Source organism: Lepidochelys olivacea (assembly GCF_965140295.1).
Source record: "Lepidochelys olivacea isolate rLepOli2 genome assembly, chromosome: 8".
NCBI classification, from domain to species: domain Eukaryota; kingdom Metazoa; phylum Chordata; order Testudines; family Cheloniidae; genus Lepidochelys; species Lepidochelys olivacea.
The window spans coordinates 6,564,950-6,578,649 of NC_140418.1; the positions used below are offsets into that span (position 1 = coordinate 6,564,950).

Below are 13,700 nucleotides of genomic sequence, written 5' to 3' on the forward strand. Positions count from 1 at the left end.
AGGACTGGGAGAGTAGCAGGGGGCTGTGGATCAGACTGAGGTGCCCTGGCAGAGCTGGCGGGGGGAGCGCTGGGGGAGCGGGGGGCTGTGGATCGGACTGAGGCGCCCTGGCAGAGCTGGCGGGGGGAGCGGGGGGCTGTGGATCGGACTGAGGCGCCCTGGCAGAGCTGGGCGGGGGGGGAGTGCTGGGGGAGTGGGGGGCTGTGGATCAGACTGAGGTGCCCTGGCAGAGCTGGCGGGGGGAGTGCTGGGGGAGCGGGGGGCTGTGGATCGGACTGAGGCGCCCTGGCAGAGCTGGCGGGGGGAGCGGGGGGCTGTGGATCGGACTGAGGCGCCCTGGCAGAGCTGGCGGGGGGAGCGCTGGGGGAGCGGGGGGCTGTGGATCGGACTGAGGCGCCCTGGCAGAGCTGGGCGGGGGGGGGAGTGCTGGGGGAGCGGGGGGCTGTGGATCGGACTGAGGCGCCCTGGCAGAGCTGGGCGGGGGGGGGAGCGCTGGGGGAGCGGGGGGCTGTGGATCGGACTGAGGCGCCCTGGCAGAGCTGAGCGGGGGGGGGAGCGCTGGGGGAGCGGGGGGCTGTGGATCGGACTGAGGCGCCCTGGCAGAGCTGGGCGGGGGGGGGAGTGCTGGGGGAGCGGGGGGCTGTGGATCGGACTGAGGCGCCCTGGCAGAGCTGGGCGGGGGAGGGGGGGAGTGCTGGGGGGGTGGGGGGCTGTGGATCGGACTGAGGCGCCCTGGCAGAGCTGGGCGGGGGAGGGGGGGAGTGCTGGGGGGGCGGGGGGCTGTGGATCGGACTGAGGTGCCCTGGCAGAGCTGGCGGGGGGAGCGCTGGGGGAGCGGGGGGCTGTGGATCGGACTGAGGCGCCCTGGCAGAGCTGGCGGGGGAGCGCTGGGGGAGCGGGGGGCTGTGGATCGGACTGAGGCGCCCTGGCAGAGCTGGCGGGGGGAGCGGGGGGCTGTGGATCGGACTGAGGTGCCCTGGCAGAGCCTGGCGGGGGGAGCGCTGGGGGAGCAGGGGGCTGTGGATCGGACTGAGGTGCCCTGGCAGAGCTGGCCTGCCCCGTGCTTGTCTGTGACATTCCTACTGTCTCTCCTGCTGGAGCTGCTAGTCGCTCACTAAAAGTCACCGAAGCATGAAGGTTTTACAAACGATGGTTCAGCTCAACTTCGAAGAGCATGAGCCTGGCTAGCGGGAGAAGAACTGGGTTCTGCTTGGGCACGCTGCTCACACAGAGCTCCTGAGAGAGAAAAGAATATTTTTGTGGGTAGGAGACTGGTAGACTGCAAACGCCCGTTCGCCCCACTCGGTGGGGGGGCAAGGGGAGTCTGTGCCCCAGTTAACTCTGTGTCTTTCTCCCCCTAGCTGCTGGAGGTGAACAAGCAGTGGGATCAGCACTTCAGGTCCATGAAGCAGCAGTACGAGCAGAAGGTACCTCCTGGGTGCCAGCCCGTGCCACGCAGTTTGCTTGTGGCAGATGCTGTGTTTGCACATGTCTCAGAGGCGAAAGTGTGCCCTCTGTTTGCAGGGAGCAGCATGGGGGCTACTCGGGTATCCCCAGCCCCTTGAGTGCACCCGTCTTTCCCCAGCCTCTCTCCCCACCCATACAGCCGTTCGTTCCCCCTCTGTCCATGCCAGCCGAGGCATCTATGCCGTTCTCATCTTCACCCTGGTATCGGAGCCCATCTCTTTCCCTTGGAACCTCCTGTTTCATGCATGACACGGGTGGGGAGAGGCAGCAGAAGAGGCTCTGGGAAGTTTTACGTTAAAATGCGGCGGGGGTGGGTGGGCAAATAGGGGTGGGGGTTGCACCTCTGCTGTGCACAACCAGCTGCGGGCAGCGCTGCGTTCCAGTCGGTCACGCGGCCGCCCTGTCCCCCGGCAGATCACGGATCTCCGCCAGAAGCTGGCGGACTCCCAGAGGGCGCTGAGTGAGCTGGAGGCAGAGCGGGAGCCGAAGCAGAGGGATTTTGATCGCAAGCTTCTCCTGGCGAAATCCAAGATTGAGGTGGAGGAGGTGAGTCCTGCCGGGGGGAGTGCTGTATCCTCCCCGCACCCAGGAGCTGGGCAAAAACCAGGCACTTGTGCGTTGGCTTCCTCTTGCCACAGTAACCCTGGCTCTTCCCAGCACATCGTCTCCCTCTGGCTCCTGAGGTATCTCCTGAGCCAGGCTTCTTCGGCTGAGTCAGAGTCCCTGTGGTAGCAGAATGACTGACCAAACTCTGGGCCGGGGCAGTGGGGAGAGATGGGGCGTGTAGCTCGCCTCCAGGCTCTGTGAGGACGCAGCGACCCTTCTGCATGCCACGCCTTGGAGCCGCGGGCGGGCCCCATGCAGGGTCTCTGGGGGCACTCTGCCTCCCAGCGTAGTCAAACTCCCCCGGATGGGAGCGAACGGTTGGAAGGAGGCTGCGTCCTGTCAGGCCCCAAGAACCGGGCTGCCACTCACCCTGCAGCACCAGAGCTGAGGGCCTCCACGGGGCCTGATAAGCAGGAGCAGGCCCATCTCGCTGCTTTCAGGCTGACAAGCCCGACTGGTGTGTGGTGGTGGGAAAGAGGGTCAGACTTAGGGAAACGTCTGCTGGGGGTGGGGGGAAAGAGGCTCCGAAATCTGCTGAGCCCTCCAGAGGGGCCAGCTCTACTAGCGGGGAGGGCAGAGAGGTCTGACTAGACTCCCTTCTGCTGAGCCACGGACGTGCAAGAAGGCACCTTCCCGATGGGAGCAGAGGTGCTGTTCTCTGTGTTCCCCGGCACTTGAACCGAGAGATGAGTCTTCCTGTCTCACGCCCCGCTCTGCCACGTGGCTTCTCCCGCCCGTCACGCCCAGGGAGGGAACGACAGGCCTGGGCGGAAGGGCGGTGGGTAACGTACTTCTGCTCCTTCCTCTGACCTCCCTGCCTCTTGCTCTTTCAGGCAGAAAAGGAGAGGCTGGCTGGGGAGGTGAGGGATCTGAAGCAGAGAATCAGGTTCCTGCAGGAGCAGCTGGCACCGGTCACCAAGCAAAGGGAGTACCAGGAGAAGGAGATCCAGAGGCTAAACAAGGTGGGCAGCCTGGCAGCGCCCATCCCTGGTCGCCCCAGATAAGCCTTTGGTTTCCAAGGGCCTGTTCAGACAGGTGTGCCTGTACCTATGGCAAAGTGCAGATCCCCTGGCTCCCCGGGCACTGGCTGCACCTCGTATCCAATGCACTGTGCCTCAGAGCAAGGCAGCGGCTGCCCCGTTTCCTCCCCCTCCTCCCAGCTGGGCAGTAAACCCAGAGCAGCTGCTCCCTGTCCTGCCTTCCTAGCCAAGATCTTTCGCAGAAATACCTCCTGGCCACTGCAGTGCCAGAGAGCAGCGGCCCGGGGAGACCTGCGGTCCCCGAGAGGGGGGAGTGCTAATGTTCTAGGAATTGGCTGAGCTGACAGAAGAAACGTTTCTCCCTCCCTGGGAAGAGTCTCTGATGGAATCTGCCTCGCTCAGGGGTGCATGCACGCACCCCGCCAGGGGATTATGGGAGGACCTCCGCTCAGGGCTCCATCAGACAGTGTGTGGGCAGCTGGGGGCACTTCAGCTCATCGGTTGGTAGCTGCAGGTCGCCAGGGTCCTAGATCGAGCCTGTACTGACAGTGTACAGGCTGCACGTTGCAAGCGCAGCTGCGGGGAGGGCCTGTCTCTCTTTTGGGGATGGGGCATTACAGGGGAATTAGCCCTTTGTGGCACTTGGCTGGCAGATACCCCTTGTGCATCAAGCCTGCCTCTGGTGGTGGTCTGGATACCAGCCTGCCCCTCCTCAAACCCATCCTGCCTGTCTCTGGGTTTGAGCCCTCTCTGTCTGTTCTGGCTGACCTGCCCCTCGCCGCTCCCATGTTTAAATCCTGGAGGGACACAGCCATGCCCTGAGCAGGACGAGCCGGAGGCTTTGCCCAGACATCCCACGGCAGCGGCAGGCACGTCTCGCTGTTGGATAGTGACCGGGGCTCTGTTCGGTCCTTAGTTTCACCCCTGGCTTGTCTAAGTGGTGACGGGGGGGAAGGGAGGGCCAGTGACAACACGGGATTTTGTTTCTTTTAATCAGCAGTCGGAGCAGGAGAGGAGAAAGGGCCTGGGTGGTGGCTGTGCTCTTCACCATGGTCACTTGGTTTGTCTGCACTAACTCTGGATATCTGTTGCTCCCGGGGTGCCTTCTCAGCCCTCTTCCAGCTGGGCATGTGCCCCACTGCTCTATGGACTCTAAAGGTGCCCTCTGTCCCCCCTCAGGCCCTGGAGGAGGCCCTGAATGTCCAGGCCCCTGCTCCCACCCCTTCTGCACTCAGTAACGCCACGGAGCCAGGCGGAAGCATGAGACCACACGAGCTGCTGACCCAGAACGAGCTCCTGAAGCAGCAGGTAAGGAGGAACTGTGGCTCTTTTCTCTCACTCTAGCTCTCTGGGCTAGCTAAGGCTGCAGAGAGAGCCTTAACGCAGACCCTGGGAAGGGTCTCGGGTCTCTGAGCAGGTAGCCCCAGCCTCCTCTCTGCTTAAAGGGACAGATTCTGCTTGGATTCTCACCAACATGGTCAGCTGGGGAGCAACTCCGTTGACGTTCCTCTAGCTTTACTCTTGTGTAGCTGGGAAGAGGCTGTAAGGAACGGCATTGGTGGTATCTGATCGTGGCCCCATCCAGGCCTCGGCTGGAAGTGCCTATGACAGGGAGTGTCACTGAGGGACACACAGCGGGGTGCCAGGTCTGACATGGGCTTGCACTGTTGGGGGTGGTGTCTCGTATCTCTAAGGCTCGGTGTGAATTCTTTGGTTAGCTTGGCATGAAGAATTTCAACGTGCGCTCCCAGGGAGGGTGCCTCCCCTGCCACGCCCTGGCCCCCGCGGGAGGTGTCTGACAGGGCCCGGTGACCCTCTCTGCCTCTTCTGTCTGCCAGGTGAAGATCTTCGAAGAGGACTTTCAGCGGGAGCGGCGCGACAGGGAGAGAATGAATGAGGAGAAGGAAGAGTTGAAGCAGCAGCTGGAGAAACTTAAGAAGCAGTTAACAGTCTCCAACAACCAGGTAGGGCAGCTGGGTGAGGAGTGGGGGAGTCATGCTCAGAATGCTCTGTGCTCTGAAGCTCACGTCAAAAGGTGTTTTGGGGGCAGGGGAGACAAGTCCGCCCCGAGCCTTCAGCTCTGCCACGTGATGGCATCTGCTATGTGTATGGATGCATTGAGACAGCCAATGCTGGTAGAGTTGACTGGGTACAAGGGAAACCCACTGGCAGATGGAGCCGGATCTCTCAGCATGATCCTTCCCTGACCCCTGTTTGTGCCGATCGGCCAGCGAGCTGGGTCTTTGCCTCCTGGCCCTCGGGGGATCTAGCCCTTCAGTGTGTGGTGTGGGCAGTTTGTTTACCGCTCCACGCAGATGGGATGGAGGTGAAGGCCATGCCAGCTGGGGAAGGGGAACTCGTGTGGGAGAAGCCGGCAGTTTCCATAGTGCTTTGGGGTCAGCAGGGGCTGGGGAGCAGAGACAAACACAGCAGACGTACATTCATAGTGTGCAGGGCCCTGCGATCCCATGTGCATCCCCACCTATGACGATGATATACCTGTGTCCCCAGCGCAGGAAAGCTTGTGTCAGCTAGCAGCGTTCAGGTCTGCACTCCCCCCGACTCAGCTGAGCCCCCTTGCTTCGCGGTGTGTGGGGGGGAGGTACGCGACGAAGGCTTCCTGTGAGCCGTGGCTTCCCACCAGCCCTGAGGGTTGGTCACTAAAAGGTTATTGAGATTAAGTTGTTTTCTTGCCTCTGCTGTGGCCTACAGCCAGCTCCCCCCAGCCTTGGGGAGCTCGTGCTGAGCAGGATGGGCAATGCAGGGTGGTTTGGGCCTGTTGTCAGTGAGATTTTAAAGATCTCTTCTCCTCCCGAGCCGTCTCCTCCATCGCAGCCCCAGGCAGTAGCTGCTTGAGCTGCTCTCTGTTTGAAGAGCTGCAGAAGCTGCCCCCTCGAGGAGATTTGGGGCTGTCCCCCACTTTCCCTCTTGCCCCGGCACACAGCCCAGCTGGTCAGCAGCTCTCGGGGCAGCAGGTGGTGGGAGACCCACAGGAGCCTGTTGGCATCGGGGGCGCCAGGCAGGGCTTCGGTCAGTGCTGATAAGGTGGCTTTAAGTGCTTGGCCTGAGGGACACCCCCCGCATTTGAATGGGAGCTGCCAAAATTCCCCTGCCTTTTGGGCCATAACCCCCCGCAGGAAACGAGCAGCCACCCGCTGCCAGCGCCCGTGACCCAGGCTGCAGATTTATTTTAAAGCCCCCCTGGGATCATGCTAAGGACAGACTGGCATCTGCCCAGCGAGGGTGGGGGCAGTGGGTGCGTTCGGTGCTCTGGCTCGGGGCCCCAGCGGGGCTGTCAGTTGCTGCCACCCGGTCTGCTGGGCTGGGCTGCCCTGCCCTGCCCTCCCCTCGGTGGGCAGGAGTTCTCTCCGGCGCCTGCCAGCGTCCATGGGTGGGGGCCGGCGCTGTGCGACACTGCGGCAAGTCCCCTCTCGGTTCTGACCCCACCTCTCCTCCAGCTGCGGCTCTTCAAGGACGACTGTCAGAGAGAGAAGGAGGAGAAGGAGAAACTGAAGAAGCTGCTAAAGCAGCACAAGCAGGTATGGAGGGTGGTGGGCGGAAGCAGCTCTTCCCTCTTGGGGACGGGTTGTTGGCCAGAGCAACGTGGGCCCCCGTGGGAAGGGGAGCAGCGTAGGCCAGGGCTACCCTGGAGATTCGGGATCCTGGCTGTAAAAACCCAAACAGCTGCTAGGGAGGCTAAGAAATCAGAACGTGTGCCGGAGTTACTGGTGCCCCCAGCTCAGAGGGTGTGTCGGGGCTTGGCTGGTGTGGGGGGGCGTCTAGCCATAGCACCACTGAGGTTGCTCTAGGTGATGCTGGGGACTGAACCTGCCCTTGGCTGGTGCTGGGATCAGAGGACATGAAGGGATCTTACAGGCACCTTTGCCTCGGCCTAGGATCTTGTGCCAAGTGCATCTCGGCCAGAGCCAAGGATCAGGGCTCGTGGTGCACAGATGCTACAACGATGGGCACGTTTGACTTGCACAGATGGGCAGAAGGGGGTCTGTATAAGCTGGGATGTCTTGGCTTTGCTCCTGAATCTGCCTGTCTGCCTCTTCCAGGTTTCTGGAGAGAGGTTGCACCCAGAGCCGGTCCCGGGGCCTCTTGGCCCTGGCTGCCCCATGTACCAGTTCCAGTATAGCCCTCCAGTGCCCCACCACGTCTACCATGGCTATGAAGACTGGCATCAAATCCGGTACCCACCGTCAGCAATGCCGGGCGACCATCCACCAGTGCAAAACTTCCACCACTTCCCTCCTGTGAGTACCCTCTCGGGAAGGCATAAGGATGGGCCAGGGTGGGGAGCCGTCCTGTAACCATCTCTGCTCCTTGCACGCACCTCCCAGCCTCTCCTGCAGCATCTGGATGTGTTCCAGGCAAGGCGGTTCCTGTCACACAATTCCCAGGTAGCAGCATGGCCACCTCCTTCCACCCAACCCCCTGCCAGCTAAGTGTAGGCCGCTGCCCACTCACTCGCTATGGGCCTCATTCCTTATCCTGGAGGGAGTGCAGCTGTGCACACACAATGCGTGTGCAGTCAGCATGACTGCGTGCACAAGTCAGGGACTGCAGGCAAAAAAGTCTGATCCGGGCAATTTGCACACGCTGCTGGTGGTCCACGCTTGGTATGTGACTTAGTGGCAGAGCCAGGGATAGCCCTCAGGAGTTTGTGGCTCATGATTCCATGATCCATCTGGTGGACTCGGACCACTGATGAACTAAAATGTCAGTGCTGATATGTCTTACCTCTCCCTCATCTGTCTGTCTAGGTGCTTATCTGGCCCCCAGCACTAGAATATCTGGGATCCTCACATTCTTTAATGCATTTATCCCTGGGAGATAGGGAGAGTCTGTTACCCCATTGTACAGAGGGAAACTGAGGCACCAAGAGACTGCGTGACTTGCCCAAGGTCACCCAGGAAGCCTAGTGGAGCAGGGAATTGAACCTGGGTCTCCCAAGTGTTGGGCCAGGGCCCTAACCGCTGGACTATCCTTCCTACGTCTCCTTCTTCCTCCTGCCAAGTTGTTGTGCACAGAATCTGAGACCTCCTGTTTCATGCCCTCTCTTACGCTGCCCATTCCTCACTCTTCCTTTCAGCCAGAATACACCTGGCGCCCACCTTGTGCTGTGTCAAGGACCCAGAACTCCCAAGCAGTGGAGGGAATGAAACCTCTGTCCAAGGAAGCTGGTAAGGAAACGCTGCTCTCACACGCCAGGGGTTACTTTCCTTCTGCTGAGACTGGCGCTGCGTGAGAACCCCGGACAGCTGCCGTTCATGTTGCGGCTCAGAAGGGCACTGAATACTGCAGTGCATTGAGGCAGTGGGCTTGCACCTTCAAATCCCGTCTGTCACCAGCTTGGCATTGGTTTGTCCATGTCAGAGACCCGCTGCACGAGGAGGATCCGGGGGCTATAGTGGAACAGACCGAGGTGCTTTGGGAGAGTGGGGTGTGGGGAAGCTTGCACGCTACTCCCTTATCCTCACTGGGCCTCACCTCTGCCAGCGCTCAGCTCAGGAGCGTGGAAACACCTGTCTCCAAGTTGACAGTAAAGTTCACTAAAAGCCTGAGATGGCCCCCAACTGCCCTCTGGCCCAGCATGTGGGAATAACACGGGATGCTGTTGTGCTCTGTTTAAAAATGGCTCTAAATAGCGAGTATGCAAGGAGACCGGAGCAATACTTACGCGATGTGGGTGTGCTTTCTGTCTTTCAGAACCTGCAGGGCTTGGGTTACCAAAAAACCAAAGGCCGGTTTAGCTGTGGGCTAATGTCAGAAGAAGAGTGGGGCGGGGAGTGTGCACGCCTGTGTGTATATAGAACCTGCCTCCTGCTAGTTATCCCTGTTCACACACTCTGTATATAACAGCAGAGCCTTGACGGGCTGGAATGCCTCCCTCGGGAGCCGCTGAAGAGCGAACGCCCCATGCCCTTAGGAGCTGCTGAGGAGCAAGTAGCGCGGGGGCTTCCCTGGAATCCCGACTGGGAGCCCTGCCTACAGGGGTTGTGCAAATGGCCATGCGTGGTTATCTTGTTCCTAGTCACGTCGCTTTGATTTTAATTTGATTCCCAGCCTTCCTTCTTCTTCTTCAGCTAAGAGGGGAGCTTGCGTTCTGCAGCAGCCTCCCATTCCCTACGTTTCAACAGTCTTCAGTGGAGGATTTTCCTGCAGCCTGGTTTTGTATTGTAACATGTTTGCTGGCTGACCCTAGAGACTTTTCCCGTCGAATAGTGTAGGTGGGAGAACCGCCCCTATGCAATCCCATGACAAGCAGAGCTCTGTACAGGGAGGCCTGCTGAACAGACATCTGGTACCCTGGATAGATGGGTGGGGGAAAGGGTTTAATTGTGTGTGTTCTTTTCATAGTTAAAAAGAAGCCAAGCTGAAGCTAAACTGAATCCATTGGTTCATATCATTTACCTGTGAACACTCTCTAGGACTAAAGTGAGCACTCTGGCTTGAATGGCTTTTAAAGTGTCCCGAGTCCAGGGGCCAAATGTAAATGTGTCTCGACTCTCCATTGAAACTCTGGAATGTAGAACTTGCACCATGTAGATACTGCCCAGGCCTCTGTACATACATACACATACACACTCGCTGTCTAGATAAGATGTGGCAACCCTCATTCTCTTATTAGATTGACCTCACAGTCCAGTCTCTGAGTTATCAGGGAGCCACAGGCCTATGGTGTGCAATAACCCTGCCTTTATTGCTCCCAGGGAGCAGGCTGTGAACTTTGCCCCTCTTCTCCCACATCCCCAAAGCAGAGCTGATGAGCCGCCTTTCAGTAATGAGCTAATATTTTAGGGCCTGATTCAGCAAGGTACTTTAAACACCTGTCTAACATCAGACGCACTTTGAAGTCCGTGGGACCTCTCACCTGCTCAAAGGCAAATGTGTGCTTAACTACCTTGCTGAACTGGGGACCCGAGGGAGAGGAAGAAAACCTGATGGAAGTAGCAAACAATAGACATGAGTTCGTTTGTGGGCCCAGGCAGACCTGTTCTTCTCCGTCCTGTTTTATCCCACTGCAACATGCCCCTGGGCTTGCCCTGCTCCGCAGACTCCCTGGGGTAGCTGTTGCAAGCCCTGATTGCAGGCAAAGTGCTGAGGTATGCTGAACCAGAGGCTTTGAGTACTTGCAGTTTAGTACCAGCAGTGGCTTTGAAGGGGTGATAGGTCTTCCAAAGAAAAAAATAACAACGAAACAAGGTCTGAGGACAGGAAAGGAATGGCCAGGGTTCTGATCCCCCGGGTGCTGGGGAGTTCCCCTTGGTCTCCCTGAAGAGGCTAATGTGTCTGTTGTGTGTGCAGTGTACTGTGGTCTGTAATTAATGTGCTGTATGTTAATGTTGACATGCAAATGGTAATGTGTACTTTGGGGGGCTCTTGCCTCTCCTTTCTTGTGGACGTCACTTCCCTCAGTTCCTCCAATTCCCTGTTAGCTGCATGGGCTAGTTCTGGGGAACAGTGGGGCAGATCTCTGCCGTTCTCTGTACTGTTGAACAATAACCTGAAGGGAAGGGGAGAAGAGGAACTTTTCACCCCCATCTGCCCTACAGAGAAAACACCCAGCTTATTGCCCCTCACCCTTTCCTCCCCTACTCCACCTGCTTGGGTTTACTTTCTGGGATGTGAATGGACTCTGGTCCCCTCCAGATGCTGACCATCCCTGGAAAGGGACTAACCCCATCAGAGGGAGGTGCTGTGAGTCATCGTAACCCTGGACAATCCTAGGACACAGGCAGGTAAATTCAGGAAATGAGCAGTATGATGGAGCACCCCCAGCTCCCGAAATCACTCACGCTTCATCAGTCCAAAGCAGGGGTGAAGGCCAGACTCCTATTCTAAGTAGTTTGGGTTTTGTATTGTTTGTGCAGAAATGTGCTTGTCCATACTGGTAGATATTTTAATATAACACCTGTCTGTGTGTACACACCCTCCCCATGATCTCTATTTAAATCTGCTACGTCGACCAGAGGGTGTGAACTTAAACCCCAGGGGAGCTTGCAGTACGGGAGGCCAGCTGATAGCTCTGTCTGTTCGCTGACTCTGCACTGCACATATTGCAATCCATGGGGTGCATTCGCCCACCAGCCATTAACTGGACTGTTGTCTGTGATAACATGGCACCTGTGTCCCCAAGAACCTGTACCTGGCCATCACGGGCATGTGACTTGAGGGTTTCATACTGTCAATCTAACAGCGCTGTATTTAGTGAGCTGGCCTCTGTTTGTCTGGTTCATGTCAGCGGCCCCATGGGCTTTGCAGGCACTGTTCACACGCACAAAGCAAGCAGGATTTGGCCATGGGTTTTTGAAGACAAGGCTACCAGTGTAACCCAGGCTAATAGAAGCGGTTCCTTGTCCGCTTCTCGGGGCTAGTCCATATGTAGAGATTTGAGTCTGCTTCTGCCTCTGAATTAATAGACCTACTCTTCTGGCTCAAAATTTGTCCTGCCTGGCCAAGACCAGAGGGAGAATAACAAAACCCCAGCTCTAGAGGCTGGCTGTACTATTCCTGTGAATACGGCTCTATAGTTTACAGTGAGTGAAGACTGTAACTAACATGCGTGTGTGTGAAACGCTCCATGATTTGATCTACCCTGACTTCAGTCACTTAGCTCTGTGGGTCCCCTCAGGTCCTGCTGGCTTCCTGTGACTGTCCAGTTCTGCACCTACCACCCCGTGTCTGTTTTTTTTCAGTGTGGCTCCTAAACAACGCAGCCTCTTGTTCCTTTGTTCTGGTTGCTCCCTATCCCTTCAGTTCCCTGTTCACATGAGTTAAATCCTGTTCCGTACAGCTCTGTATCTAGGCCTGGGTCCACGTAAATCTTGGCTGGTTTCTTGTATGCGAAAAGCCGACCTTAAAGCCCTAGCTCTGGGCTTCTTTTCTAGCTGCTCGCACTGTGTTTACGACACACGGTGAACCATGCTATTATTGCAGCTGAAAAGGGGTGAGGGGGCTAGTTTTTCTCACCCCAAGCCCCATGGGTTTCCCACATGGAGAAGACCATTTCCATATATTTGGGATGTTTCACCATCCATTTTGCCCAGACATGCTAACCTTTTAAACTGATACAAATCCAGCCACTCAGCCTAGGTTTTGAAATGCACCCTGTATAGCCAATATCCTGGAAAACAACAATATTCCCCCAGGGGCAAACATATACCCCAGAGACGCGTGTACAGATCTATGACACAGGTTGGTTGGTTTGTTTCTGTGCAGAAAAAGTATGATGAATTGTAACAATAACTATTCCTTTGCAATACTCCGTAATAAACTATCTGGAGATTTTCCACCCCAGCCATTGTCCACTGTGGGTTTGCTTTGTCTCCTTTTGTTCTCAGACAGTGGTGATGCCTAGCAAAGGGTTCCTGTCTTGGAGCAAAAACGGTGTGTTAGGCTGGCATCCTAAACTGAATTGCCAGCAGAGTTTTGCTCTTAGATTCATAGATATTTAGGTCAGAAGGGACCATTATGATCATCTAGTCTGACCTCCTGCACAACGCAGGCCACAGAATTTCACCCACCACTCCTGCGAAAAACCTCTCACCTATGTCTGTGCTATTGAAGTCCTCAAATCGTGGTTTAAAGACTTCAAGGAGCAGAGAATCCTCCAGCAAGTGACCCATGCCCCATGCTACAGAGGAAGGCGAAAAACCTCCAGGGCCTCTTCCAACCTGCCCTGGAGGAAAATTCCTTCCCGACTCCAAATATGGCGATCAGCTAAACCCTGAGCATATGGGCAAGATTCACCAGCCAGATACTACAGAAAATTCTTGATCACTGTGCTTCTTAACTAGCAATTGCCAAGCTTCCCTGGCCAGAAACAACTCCCTTGTGCCCTACATGCATATCATCTGCTACTGCAGGGAGCTGATTGGGGTGCCCATCTCCCCACTGTGCATAGGGAATTCAGATGGGGAGTGTGTGTGTGTGTGGGGGGGGTGCTTTTGCATGAGCAGATAATGGGATAGTGGCTGGAGGGTGGGGGGGTTCCTTTTTTGGGAGAAGAGCTATCCATGTTGCCCTGGGCCAGGCCTGCTACTAGCTGTACAGGTGGAGATGGAAGAGCAAGGCACAATGTCACCCCAGCCCCCTCAGCCAGTATCTGTCCCAGGGTGGACACAGCCCCACTCCGCCTAGGGCTGCCAGTAGGGACCCCCAAGCACGTCCGCAGCCTCAGTGCTTCTTGTGATCACCTGTCCAGCGAGTGGCTTAGATTGAAACAGGAGCGGAAGGGAGCTCTCCCTGCACCAGCCCACGAGAAGGAGAGGCCAGTGGTTGGGGTGAGTCTGGGACTCTGCCGCAGACTTCTTATGGGACCTTGAGCAAGTCACTTAGTCTCTCTGTGCCTCAGTGCCCCATCTGTGAAATGGGGATTAGAGCACCTGTACTGAGGGCAAGTCTATTGAAGACTGCGGTACTCCATGATGGGGGGCCACAGAAGCACCTATGGCAGGGAAAGGGCTGTGCGCTTCTGCCCAAATGTGAGGTCAGAGCCATCTGACTGGGGCGGCTCTGGACCCAGTCTGGGGCCTGCCCCAATCTGCTCTGCCAGCTGGTGTGGGGCATGGGTGGGTTCAGCCCCGTGGCTGAGGAAGGGGAGTCCTTTGATGCTGTGTGGTGGGAGGGTTTGTGATA

The 13,700-nt window shown here is 57.3% G+C and overlaps 1 protein-coding gene across 3 annotated transcripts in view; it reads left to right on the top strand.

Moving 5' to 3' along the window:
- Positions 1-12,359, top strand: part of TNIP1 (TNFAIP3 interacting protein 1) — a 45,810-nt gene extending 33,451 nt beyond the window's left edge. For 2 of the 3 annotated variants that reach the window (XM_084636511.1, XM_084636510.1), the window contains exons 10-18: positions 1,362-1,427; positions 1,882-2,013; positions 2,907-3,035; positions 4,233-4,361; positions 4,892-5,017; positions 6,512-6,592; positions 7,115-7,312; positions 8,152-8,242; positions 8,769-12,359. In XM_084636511.1, the coding sequence (XP_084492637.1) occupies positions 1,362-1,427; positions 1,882-2,013; positions 2,907-3,035; positions 4,233-4,361; positions 4,892-5,017; positions 6,512-6,592; positions 7,115-7,312; positions 8,152-8,242; positions 8,769-8,812 (996 nt within the window). In that variant the 3' untranslated portion in view covers positions 8,813-12,359. The remainder of the gene's footprint in view (positions 1-1,361; positions 1,428-1,881; positions 2,014-2,906; positions 3,036-4,232; positions 4,362-4,891; positions 5,018-6,511; positions 6,593-7,114; positions 7,313-8,151; positions 8,243-8,768) is intronic. The other variant, XM_084636512.1, reaches the window with a different exon arrangement.
- The last annotated feature ends 1,341 nt before the right edge of the window (positions 12,360-13,700 follow it).